A 13,725-nucleotide genomic window follows, 5' to 3' on the forward strand; every position below is an offset into this window, starting at 1 on the left:
AATGAAAATCAATTTTATTGTCCTCCCAATTTTTCCAACCTACCACTTTCCACGACTGATCATTTCTTGAAAACACATGACGATACATTTTTTAATTTTTGTTTGATGCAGGATAGGGAAACGAAATCATTCTGCAAGGTTTCGTAAACAAAAATATTTCTTTCTATAAAAATCAATTTGATCGTCCTCCCAATTTTTTTTTTCCAACCCACCAATTTCCACTAATGATCATGGAAATTACTTGAAAACTAGAGATGGGCCATTCGTTCGCGAACTGGTTCTTCGAAGAGAATGAGCGAACGGAAGTTCTTTTTAAAAGAACGGTAGTTCTCAATTCTCTTCAAAGCGAATGAACTGAACCTGACCTATAGCCGTTTGGCGAATTTCTCGGACCGATTTTTAGGCGAACGAATGAAAATGAACCGACTTGCCGTCCCACAAACCGCTCTCTGTGCTCTCCCAGAATGGAACCGGCGAAGAACGACTCATCACATTCTCTATTTCTCTAGTTATACATCATGAAGAAATCGCTACCCTTGATGAACTTGTTAAGCATACAGGGGTATAATAGTTTGGGCAGCATCTGTTTGGTTCCTCTCCAAGAATCGAATGTTTTGAGAGACATTCGCTAGATACAAGTAAATTATCAGCTGAACGGAAGAACGGTTCATCTGAACTAGTTCTTTTTACAGAACTGTTCAGTCGGGAATGGTTCTTCGAAGTGAACTGTTTCGCCCATCTCTATTGAAAACACATAGCAATAAAATTTTCTTCTACTGATGGATGCAGGATAGGGAAACAGAATCATTCTGCAAGGATGCTTTCTATAAAAATCAATTTTATCGTCCTCCCATTTTTTCCAGCCCACCAATTTCCACTGGTGATCATGGAAATTTCTTGAAAATACATGGCAATAAAATTTTCTTCTTCTGATGGATACAGGATAGGCAAACAAAATCATCCTGCAAGGTTTCTTAAGCAAAAACAATACTTTAAATAAAAATCAATTTTGTTGTCTTTTCAAATTTTCCAACCTATCACTTTGCATGATTAATATATTTTTAAATTTTTGTTTGATGCAGAATAGCGAAACAGAATCATTCTGTAAGGTTTTCTAAGGAAAAATAATTCTTACAATAAAAATCAATTTGATAGTCCTCCCAAATTTTTTCCCAACTTCCTATTTTGGGATATTGAAATAAAAAAGTGTGTGCTCACTAGCGCCGCCTTGAGGGTGATATCCAATTTAATCATTACATCATTAAATAGTCCTTGCCCCAGTAACAATTTAGGCTTTATGGTGGTTTTATAGTCACTCATACAACCTAGATTGCACTTGTAGCGAGCTATAAAAATTCAATTGTGACTTGGATTACATTACAGAAAACGTCATTTTCATAAATTAATAAACTTTACCTAACATGAAACGGAAGTTTTAGTCTCCCTAGCGCCGCCTGATGGGCGAATTCTGTAATTATCTATTCGCCGTCGGGTAGCACTCGACTCGCTGATGAATATTGCCGAAGACATCACACTTCTAAATAATGTTCTCGAGATTCAGAAATTGAAAAATAATACATGCTCACTAGTGCCACCTGGTCTATCTATTTCAATTAGTTTTGTCCATAATCGCGTAGCTCTTAACCTTCTCTAATTTTTTTCCGAGAACACCATCACCTCTAAGTTATTAGACGTTTGTGACATACTAAATTCCACATTGTGCTGAAAGCTGGTACGCTCACGTTAAACTTATTCGGTGATAGTTGCGTTTACGAGAGGTTAAATTTATTTACTCTATTGTATAGCACCCCTGGCGCTGCAGTTATCAATCAATCAAATTGGATATCAAATTGCTCTAAATTGTAGGTCTAAGCAAACACAAAACAACTTTACCAAATAAAGTATGGTGCTAAATGTTAACTCAGATGAGATATTCGAGCCCCAATTAGTCGAAATCCTATAAGTTAAGTGATTCCTATTAGGTGGGTACCGCACAATACGAATCCACGTAGGGTAGACGAGCCCTTATTCATCTCATTAGTCAGGATATCACACTATTTCGTTGATAACTCGACTTAGAGTTATTGGATTGCGCTTAAATAGGTATCATAATCTTTGCTTCGTTCCTAAGAAGCAGTACAGTTAAAAAAATTTCCTGGGAAATGTAAAATACTCGCGTTTGAGCGAAGCGAAAAGTCGAGCACAACGTACCCTTATTCATCCTACCATTTGAGCTAATGCGTTGAATAGAGATAGCAGATACTGCTCTAACTAATGTGTTCAAATGGGTGAGATGAATAGAGGTGCTAAGATGAATTAGGGAGCAGTTACCCTAGTACGAATCAGCGTAGTAGGAGACCCGACTGTATCAAAATTCAGTATGTAGACAACCTTGGAGAACTTTTTAATCATTTGTGGAATTATAAAAAATACATATTGGAAATTGGAAAGCGATGAAAAATTAATTGCGCAATTCAGAAAAAATATTATTCCTCGAAGAGCTCAAAAATAACCAAGTAAGTACATATTTTTCTGCCAGCAGTGCTACCGCCAGTTGCTGGACGTAGTCCTGGTAGCACAATCTTCCTGCCCAATATAACTACTAAAGCATTTTCTGTTGATTTGAAAGTGATCGATTTGGATTTCAAATCCTTTGTCAAGTGATCTGTAGGGAGCCATGTGGGTATTTTTAAAACTACGTGACAGATTTGTGTATTCCAACGTGGGAATATTCAAACAAATCCATTCAGTCAATCCTTTAGACGTAATCAACGAGAATGGTTTTATGGTAGTTCCAACTACGCATATCATTTACAATACACGACTAATCGTATCTGTTCTATAAATCGTTATAAGTCAATGGAAGTGTAGTAAGTAAATTGATTAGAGAGAGCCAAATAATAGTTTTTCAAAAATTCAACGGAAAAAATGAAATTGATCTAATAATTATTTCCTTATTTCAATGAACTTTAACATTCAATAAAGCGATAAAATATTATCAAGTGATTCATTTTCAATCATCCTGGTCGGGACTATTGATTGATTCATAAATGAAATACGATACGGCCGTTATAAAATTTACTTCCTGAAAAACTCAAATTTTCATGGCGTAATAACGCTATGGAAACAAAAAGAAAAGTTGTTGCTTTCAGCGTGATTTTCGTGATACTTATTCTCGAATCTCAATAAAACAAAAGAAAAAGAAATATTATCAAAACAAATATATTATTTTGGTTTACAATCTCGCAAAATGCGTCATTTAAATTTTTTTTAAATCCAAGTATCAGTATGATAATTATTCCATGGGAATCCGAGGAAACTTTGCTAAGATTTCTTGCATTTCTGAAAACACGAAACAACATCTGTGTTCAAAAATGTTTCAAAGCAGGCAAATCCAGTATGAAAATTAATTATAGGGAACCCAAAAATTAGTTCGTTGGTATTTGTGGAATGTCGAAAATATTTGCTTCAACTGTTATAAATTTCATCAGGTTTTCATCAATGCTGTGTGAAAATCGGTTTCTGAGAAATAAAACCAATCTAACAAAAAATTGTGACATGTGATAATTGATGGAACTTCGAAATAATTTTCAATTTGGCAAGCCTCCATTATTGTTTGGAATAAAGCCAAAGATATTTTCAAATATGTGTTATCAATTCAACACAAAACCGTTGGTTTCAAACGATCATCAGTTTCAAAATCATCAAATATCAACATGCAAATTCAAAATAGAGAATGTTTTTCCATTATTTGGCGTATAAAGATAAAATAGCATAGCGGTTTGTTTCAGTCTCGTAAAATAATAAAATATCATAGATCTCCCAAGAGAATCGAAAATCATCAAGTTTCAATGAAGAAATTAATTTGAAATCATTTTCAACTATTTCTACATTCAGAATTACTCAAAAACAGTTGTGCTAAAAGCTTTCGATATTTCGAGATTTCGTAGCACGCCATCTGCATCAACCCAAGGATAACTTTCGGTACACTTGTTTTTCTTTTCGTATCTTTCCACGCTGTTTCGCGTGCGACGGTACACTGCGTATCGCGAGGAAAATTGAAAAACGCTCTTATGAAGTTTTCCAAAACGATTTTTTCTTCGTACCATCAGATTCCTTGGTTTCTAACAATCCGTACATATGCAACACTTGGGTAGTTTTGTAGGAAATATCGAAGAAACAGCAGGTTAAAAATATTGTTCCACTTTTGCGCACCTATACATACAAATTTTACTTTAGTTGTGTGTGTGCGGGTGGAAAAACTGCTTCTAGTAAAATGGAAATTTTTCAATGGAAAGCGGAAAATATGGAAAATCGGAGAAAATCACGTCCTAGAAAAATTGTTTAGCTATTTTGTATTGGAAAAATCATAATTTTAAACATATAATTGCAAAAACTGTGTGCTTTTTCAACCGGAAAAAGCACACAGTTTTCCGAGTTGGAAAATTTTTAATTTTCCATTTCGGCCAATTCACAGTAAAAACAATTATCTAGGTCGTGATTTTCTTTTTTCCATATTTTGTCATTTTCTTTGAAAATAAAATAAAAAACCGCAAAAAACACGAAAAATGGCGGATTGCCCGGCGGGGCCTTAAGATCGGAATATCACAACTTGAGTTACAGCTATTCATAGATCGCTAGCCATTGACCACTCGTAAGCGGTGCGTAGTGTTTGATACGCTGGACCGTTGGCTTGCTGCATCGACAGTAAAACTAACAGTAACGATCAATTTGAAATTTTCATGTTCCTTATTATATCAGCCACTTTGTGTACTAAAATAATTTATTGGAATGACAACATCATTTTTTTCAGATCAGAAAACTCAATTTGCGATGCGTTAAAAAAAAGTTAGGCAATAATAGGTTAGGTTGGTTTTTGGTAATAACTCCTCTATAGCAGTGGTTTTCAACCGGGGTGTATTCACCCTCAAGGGGTAATTAGACTAATGTAGGGGGTGAATTATGCGGGACAAATTTTTACTTGTTATCCAAGCATTCCCGTCAGATGTTTGTCTTTATATTTATTGCAGTGTGTCAAGAATTGAGATGCTTACTGAAAGTGGTCAGAAACAGGTCTCTGATTGTAAAATTATGGTTGTCATCCAACTGAAAATCATTTTTTTCTGACAAGGTAATGATGGTAAACAATTTTCACAAAGGGGTACATCATGGTGATCAATATTCAAAAAGGGGCACATGGAGCGAAAAAGGTTAAAACCACTGCTCTAAAGGATTACGTTTTTGTTCTAATTTAAGACCCTATTTTAATTTTTTTAAATTAATGATTTCTATTATCTTCAACGTTTCCATTTTATTTGTATGTAGGTTTAGTTCAAGGAATACTTACAAGTAACCATTAGTCAAGGATTTTCTCCAGTGTTGGATGCCTGCACCCCACGCAATAAAAGGAGTTTCCGTTTCAGTAAAATGTCCTGATCCGTGTGAACCCCTGTCTGTCATGCCATGGTCAGAGGTAAATATGAAGGCAGTTTTTCGATCCCTATTTGTTACTTCGTCAATCAAATTTACAATTTCTTTAATACCTTCGTCAACAATTATTAAATTTTCTGAAAAATTACTATACATGCAATTCATTAACATGCGTCTTTGTACAAAGCATGAAATTGTACATACTCTGAATAAGGTTTATGCACGTGCCCTGCTGTATCCAATCCAAGTAAATGTAGAAATAAAATGATTTTTTCTTCCTTTAAAATAAATTGGCGATGTTCAGGGTCAGAGAGAAAATATTTAACTTTCTGAAAAACCCAAGTATCTAAAAGGCTGGTGTTAGAGCTGAAAGCAAAACTCTCGATATCGACCGGATATGCATCAGTTCGAATCTTTTCCGATACAGCTCCATTGGAAAAAACAGAGAGTATATCTGGGCTACCCCAAATAAATGCAAAGTTACTTCGATTGAAGACGGAATCGAACTCAACTGGATTTTCTTTCCAGCCTTTGAACACTGCACTAGGATCTTCATAAATTCCTGCAAGCCATTCAATGAGTGTTACGATCGGTTTGAATCCAAACCCTGCAACTAGTATACCTGCAAACAGAGCTACATGACCAGGCCTTGACTCAGTGGGTACTCGAGTATGAGATATTCCGAATGCTCCGTTCGACAGAATTACGTCCTTCAGGAAATTTGTTCGGTTGGCTTGATGTTTAAGTAATGATTCCGCTCGTAGTCCATCGGCAACAAACACAACAACTCTGAAAATATAATGAAATTTTTACTTACTTTTAATATAGGGGAAACCGGGAGTAGTAGGCGGTGTTTTCAGATTTCATTTTATAGCGCTTTGATTTAGGTAGACCTTGCAAAATAGAACACTTTGCATGAAAGGGCAGACAGTTGGCAACATCTCTGAATTTTATTAAAAATGTTTAATGCATTGGCTCTAGTTTTAGGGGAAAAATATGTGTAAGTTAGCGGTATGTATGGAGTAAGATGGCGGAATGCCAGAAAATAAGCAATCAAATGCAAATTCAATTACTTCAGGGCAGAACTGCTAATAGGGATCTTAAATTTGAAAAAAAAAAGTCAGTTTTTCATATGTATTGATAGTGGGTGTCCATACGAGTACACTCATACCATTCTTAAACCTTAACTATCCTTTTCTGATTTTTAAATTAAAAAAAACCAAATTAAATTCAACCAACAAACTGACAGTTGTCCTGCTAAATGACGTATCTCCAAATATCTCATTCGCTTCATTGTTAACCGGGACAACAACCCACACAGCATGATCTGGTACTTTTGCAATCCAAGTTTCATATGCAAACTATGGGATAAGGCAACCTATAGAGTCGTGCAAGTCGCATGGGTTTGGATGTGTTATTGTCCTAAAAGGAAACAAACTATAAACAATTTTTTTTCAATAGTTTCGGGCCTAAAAATTGAAACAGGACTGAGATATTAACTCAAGGTACTATTCTGCAACAGGATATGCCTTAACCCGCATACCCCTAAAGATCCCTATTTTCAACAGGTTTGTTTGAATTTGAAGGAAGAACAAATCTCAAATCTAGCCCTTCTATGTTCAATTCGAAGTTGTGTAACGGTCTGGGACCCGGTGGGAGCACAAAATAAATTTAACAAGTAATCATCGAACCGAAGTTGATTTCCGTTTTGCGAAATTTCACTTTAGCGCTAATCTGTTACCAGAATGTCAAATTCCGATTTTAAATTTGCCCGGCCGGCTGTCGGCCCGTCGTTGGTCCAACCCCGAAAGTAAATAGTCAATCAACCTAAGTTCGCTGTATCACCACAACAATCAATATCATATTTAAACTCTATATTATACCGAAATCAAATCAAAATTGTTTAGCAGTTCTGTTCACACGGCCATGTTTTGCTAGCACAACACCACGTTTCACTATCCAGCATGCAACATCTAAATTCTACAGTTCGACGGTCCTTACCGCCAGAATCTATTCGAAACAACGAAACACCTTCTAAAACGGTCGGTTTCACTGGTACTATTGAACACTACTGGTTTCTGGTTGGTATTATCACACAATTCGTATCATTGGAGATTTTCGGCGGCATCACTATACATCTCAGAGCGGGGTGGAAAATTCTAAATTCTTTATTAATCTTGCGAGCGATGCAAATCGCAAAGTGTGAGATGATATTCCCGTCCGTCGGTCGCCGTGTACTGCCGGATTCGTTGTCCGCTCAGCTGCTCTGCTGCTTGATGTGATGCTGCCTGTGTTAATTGGCTGGGTAAAACTGACTCCTGTTGACTGATTGGTAGTCACTTTTATAGTCGTAGCTGTTGGCTTATAGGCACCCGCCTTTTTTCCCCCGTGAACAATTTTGCCAAACAGACTTGATTTGCATTAACTCATCATACCGCAGCTGAACAAAATTGATACAGCGATCATGAGTTGATTTCATTTATTCCAAATTAACCCATTACACGTGCCCTTTGCTCGGGTTAAAAAAATTGAAATTTTGCCAAAGAAAATATCTAAAGCGGAAAAATTTTAACTGTTTTTTTCTATTGTGACGACGCGAAATCTTGTGTTCCCATACAAGAACGCAACCTATACAAATAAGCACTATGATCTAGTACTGTTATCCGAAATCTTTCCCGAAATTGGCTTCTATTTATTCTGAAGGCTCAAATATAACATACTATTGTAAGGCTCATTATTCTTTTCCGCATGCGAAAAGGTTCGATATAATTCAATCTGATATCAATCGTAATTAGCTTAACATTATAGCAACATAAGTTATAGGTCCTATAGAGGACGCAAATCTTGTATGGAATAGTTTCCTAAAAGTTTACCTTCCATATCAGCTAATTCATAAGTGTTATTCCCTGTTTTCCGAATAACTTTACATGCTAATTTAGCACAAAAATTATCGGCAGCCTTGGAAAGACAGAAGTTCTTCTTCCAGACAATATCCCCTACATTGAAAGTTGTAAATTTTTTACTTCTAGTATTTGTATTTGTATAAAAAAGGCCAACTGACAATTTGTCTTAATGAACTATACTAAACTAAGGTAAACTAAACATAATTAAAATAGTGACAATACACGACGACGAAACTGCGAAGAGTTCATGACGAAGTCAAAAATTTCAGCAAACTCGTTGAAGCGACGACTCATTGCTAAAATTGGACTATTGGTAGCGTAGTTAGTGCTGCGCATTTCAGAATGCAGCAGGGCTCGAGGGCGAAGAGAACGGGTAGGCGCGTAGAGGTTGATTTGCGCTAGTAGCTCCGGATCATCATATTCAGCCAGCAGAATCTTTGACACGAAGGTAGCTTGCGCTGCATGTCTCCGGCGTGTTAAAGTATTAAGTCCTAAAAGACGACAACGGTCCTCGTACGGTAGCAGGTTTAATGGATCGTTCCACGGCAATTCACGTAACGCATATCGTATGAATTTACGCTGGACTGCTTCGATCCTAAGGCTCCACGTAGCTTGATACGGGCACCAAACGACGTCTGCAAATTCCAACTGCGGGCGCACCAATAAGCAATAAATAGCCGTGAAGCATAGAGGATCCCGAAATTCGTTGGATAATTTGAAAATAAATTCCAGCAAACGATTGGCTCTGTCGATGGTCGCTGAGACGTGATGAGTATACGTTAGCTTATCATCAAGAATGACTCCTAGATCCTTCACGTGGTCAACGCGTTGTAGTAGAGTTCCTGCGATGTTATAGTTGAAAGTAACCATATTTCTCGTTCGATAATAGCTGATGACAAAACATTTTGCAACGCTAAGGACCATCATGTTTCTTACACACCAGCTATAAAAGGTGTCAATAAGATGCTGTAGCTCACGGCAATCGGCTTCATTCCGTATAACAAGAAAATTTTTTAAGTCGTCGGCAAAAAACAGCTTTCCTCCACGGCTTAGAACGAAAACCGCATCGTTCACGAACAGTGAAAAAAGTAGTGGACCTAGCGTACGACCTTGAGGAACTCCGGAAGTGTTGAAAAAGGATTCTGAAACAATATCGCCAATTTGAACAACGATTTCACGGTGCACAAGGTAGGATCGAAGCCAATGGCAGAATCTAGTAGAACACCCTAGCTTATCAAGCTTTGTTATCAGTATCTCATGATTAACTCTATCAAAAGCTGCCTTTAGATCAGTGTAAATAGTATCCACCTGCAATTTCTTAGACATTTGTTCCGTGCAAAATGACGTAAAGCAGACGAGATTCGTCTCGACTTAACGTCCTGGGAAAAATCCGTGCTGAGATGTACTAATGTAGTGTCGACAAGCAGAAAATAATGCCTCGTTGATAATTGATTCAAAAACTTTAGATTCGACTCCTAGCGAAGTGATTCCGCGATAGTTCGCTATGTTGCGTTTGTCACCTTTCTTGAATACCGGGAACATAACTGAGCATTTCCAATCCTCAGGAAACGTTTGCTGCTGAAGCGATAGGTTAAAAATATATGCAAGTGGTGTTACAAGTAAGTCCGAACATTTTTTCAATACAGTTGAAGGTATAGCACTGAGGCCGGGTGCATAAGATGACTTGGTTTTCCGAATTGCAGATATAACCATTTGTTCAGAGACAGTAAACACACCCAAATCAACAACACAAGAAGGAACGTCGCGAGAGGCATTTTCGAGTTCGTTTGCGGTTGGCGAGTAAGTTGAAAAAATACTCGAGAAGAATCTGGCAAACAGCGTACATTTCGCCACAGTTGTCGTAGCTTCTTCGCCGTCGTAAAGCATCCTTGATGGAAGTCCAGTTTCTTTTCGCTTCGTGTTGACAAATGACCAAAAGCCCTTCGGGTTTCGGCGTAGATTATTCTGGATGCGGTTTACATAGCGTTTGTACAGAAGCTTGTTGTAACAACGATACTCATTACTGGCTAAAGTGAACATGCGCTTAGAAAGAGGACACCGTCGATTTGTATACGCACGTAGGGTTTTTGCTCGAGTACGTTTTAGCTTTCGAAGAGTGCTGTTTGACCAGGGCGGCTTGCTAGGAGGCTGACATTTAGGCACTGGGGTCTCAACACAGTTCAGTAGTAGTCGCTTGTAGATGGCAACTGCAGCATTAACACTCACTTGGGCATGCAGTACACTCCAATCAATTTGCGACAGAGAACTGCGCAGCTTTACAAAATCAGTTTTGCGAAAGTTGAGACGGTCGACAGAAAGAGTTTCTACATACTGAACTGATCGAATAGTGCCAATTGAGATTTCAAGCGCGGGATGAAAGTTGTCAAGTGGAACAATCACGCTGGATGCTTCATTGACGGAACATACAGGTATAATAGTTTCACTAACAAAGACGAGATCCAGAAAGCGTGACTGGTGGTTAGGAATCAAAGTATTATAATAGTGCGTTGAGCGTTTGTAGGCATTTTTCAATTCATGGTCAACTATTAGCTTAATTTGATCAAACGTCTCCAACCGTTTTTCTAGTTCCGTTGAAGTCTTATGAACGGAATCTATATTACTATGCAGATATTGCTTGCCAAACCGAACATGGTCCCGGTCGAATACGATGAAATAAGGTGATAACTTTGTGGATTCGTGCACACTGGTGTTTATAGCATAACCAATTTTAGAAATATCACGATCCCAATCTTTGTGTGACGAGTTTTCACCGAGATAAGCGCGTATGGATGCTACTATTACTTTATTCATCCTTTCCGCGGGATTGTTTTGCGGATGATAAACTGCGTTTCGAAAATGAGAAATTCCGTAGCTATCTAACAATCTTTTGAAATCATTGCTTATGAATTGACTGCCGTTATCCGAAATAATAGTTTGCGGTACCCCAAATTTAAGAAATACTTCATCTTCTAGTATTTTACACATTTTGAAGGCATCAGCTTTTGCATTGGGTATAAAAATACCAATTTAGAATACCAGTCTGATACAACAAACAGTACGGTGTTCCCAGCTTTAGATCTAGGGAGTACTCCGATAAAATCCATAGATATTGTTTGAAATGGACAAGTAGCTACTTTCGGACTTCCCATTGGAGCACGAGTATTAGTTGTCACTGGTTTACTGGCCTTACATACAGCACAAGCTCTAACGTAATTTCTTATTTCAGATCGCATGTCCTTCCAGAAATAGTTTTCACAGATTCGATTCACCGTTTTTGTGGTGCCAAGATGCGCCACGTCGTCGTGATTTTGCTTCAAAATTTCTAATTTCTTTTCCGAATGTACAACCAGCTTCCAATTGTACAAGAGCCCACGATTGGTTTTTTCATAGCGGTAGAGGGATCCGTCCTGAATTTGATATTCGCGGGATTGAGTCGGGTCTTCCTGAATTAGTTTAAAGAGTTCGTTGTACCACACGGTGTACTTGTCCTCAAGTGTGGTTGTCATTACACATTCGATTGCTCGCGATAAGGCATCAGGGACCAAGTTATGTTTGCCTTTTTTGTGAACTATATTGAAATCGAGCCCTTGCAATTTTAGAGCCCACCTACCGAGTCTACCGTGTGGATCTTTAAGATTCATAAGCCATTTAAGAGATTCGTGATCTGTAATTACCGTGAACCGTACTCCGTCTATATAAACCCAAAATTTCTGAATTGCAATTAAAACCGCGAGGCATTCACGCTCTGTACTTTGGTACTGTACTTTCACGCTGCTGAATTTTCGTTGGGCGAGGGTTAGGGGGGACTCATATACGCGATTACTTTTTCACCATCCGGGTGATGTTGCCACAGCACAGCTCCGACGCTGACATAGGAAGCGTCGCACTGTACATAAAAAGGGAGATCATAATTTGGACATGTGAGCAACGGAGCTGAACAAAGCGCGCTTTTCAACTCTAAGAAGGCCTCGTTTGCGGATTTACTTCAATAGAATTTTTTCTTGGGCTGCTTTAGGAGCTCAGGTATCGGAGCGACAAGAGTCGAGAAGTTTTGAATGAACCGACGATACCAGTTCACTAGACCTATAAGACGACGAACATCCCTAACATTTGCTGGCGGAGGGAAACCTGGCTTTGATCTTTTCCGGATCGGTACGATTTCCGTCGTATGACTGTACAAAATACGATTCTGTTAGAACTACCTTTTCAAAATTACAAAACAAAACTCCTTTGATTTCAATACTACAACAGAAGAATACTCAAGAATACTTAACAATAACCAACTACCTCAGAACAATAGAAAAAAATGTTTGAATAACCACATATAGAGAAACAATAAATATAAAATAACGTCGATACACCCATACATAAACCTTATATCTACAACAAGTTCTCTATCAATAAATTAAAAATCACGAAATCGATTAAATTGATGCAATTGGCAACACAAGTACACAAGACTTGGCTTTATGGATCGATAGGCCTGAGCTGTCACGAGAAAGAAAAAAAAATTGTCTACCCTTCGTGTTGACAGGTCGAATTGTAGAAGAAAAATTAATTTGGAATTTTAGTGTGTGTGAAAGGAATTGCATAGAACTCCACAGCGACAAGGTCTACCCCAAAATTTTTTGGCAGATTTCAATTGGACAAAAAATTATTAGAACGAGAATTTGAAAAATATTTAATCCTCTTGTATTGTTGGTTGGTATGGATTTTAGTTGCATTTCTCGCTCACTTGTTTATGTACCTTCTCACATTTACAGTTAAGTGGCCACATTCCTCCCACAGCTCCGACAGGTGTGGATTCTGCGCTGGCCTATGTAGAGCACCCTTTCGGAACGTGCTTGCCGTTACGGAAGAACGAAAGGAACAAATCAGGTGCGCCCTGACGATGCCAAATTTCTCCATTGCCTCGCTAGTGCAATCTAACTACATTACTGTTACAGGTGAAGAGCCCTTCAAATGTGTCCCCACTGTTCGAAAACATTCACTCAATCGATAACGCTGAAGATACACGTCAGGTTGCACACCCGAGAAAACTCCGTACGTGTGCGAATATTGCAACCGAGGGTTCACTCAATCCTAGAATCAAACGGTGCACCTGCGAACCCAACACAACCAGATAATGGTATAGGACGCGAAGTCGACGTACTGCCCGAGCACAAAATGTCGAGTATGTAGCAAGGTCTACAGATCGGCGAAAAGTTTCCGGCTACACGAGAAGTTACATGCCACCGGTAAACTTCGATTGTCGCGATTGCGGTAAAAAGTGTAACACATATGTGGCCAAATGCAAGGCTTCTAAGACCGACGTGAAGGAAAAGATGTACTCGTGTCAAATCTGCAGCCAAATATTCAAGCACCAGCAAAGCGTGGTGTACCCTATGAGCAA

At 38.2% G+C, this 13,725-nt stretch overlaps 1 protein-coding gene across 1 annotated transcript in view; it reads right to left on the reverse strand.

Moving 5' to 3' along the window:
* Positions 1-6,297, reverse strand: part of LOC131680119 (GPI ethanolamine phosphate transferase 1-like) — a 938,165-nt gene extending 931,868 nt beyond the window's left edge. The window contains exons 1-4 of the mRNA XM_058960839.1: positions 6,266-6,297; positions 6,053-6,219; positions 5,635-5,992; positions 5,348-5,578 (exon numbers count right to left, since the gene is read on the reverse strand). Coding sequence (XP_058816822.1) covers positions 5,348-5,578; positions 5,635-5,992; positions 6,053-6,219; positions 6,266-6,297 — 788 coding nt within the window. The remainder of the gene's footprint in view (positions 1-5,347; positions 5,579-5,634; positions 5,993-6,052; positions 6,220-6,265) is intronic.
* Positions 6,298-13,725: the final 7,428 nt, after the last annotated feature.

Source organism: Topomyia yanbarensis, chromosome 2 (genome assembly GCF_030247195.1).
Source record: "Topomyia yanbarensis strain Yona2022 chromosome 2, ASM3024719v1, whole genome shotgun sequence".
NCBI classification, from domain to species: domain Eukaryota; kingdom Metazoa; phylum Arthropoda; class Insecta; order Diptera; family Culicidae; genus Topomyia; species Topomyia yanbarensis.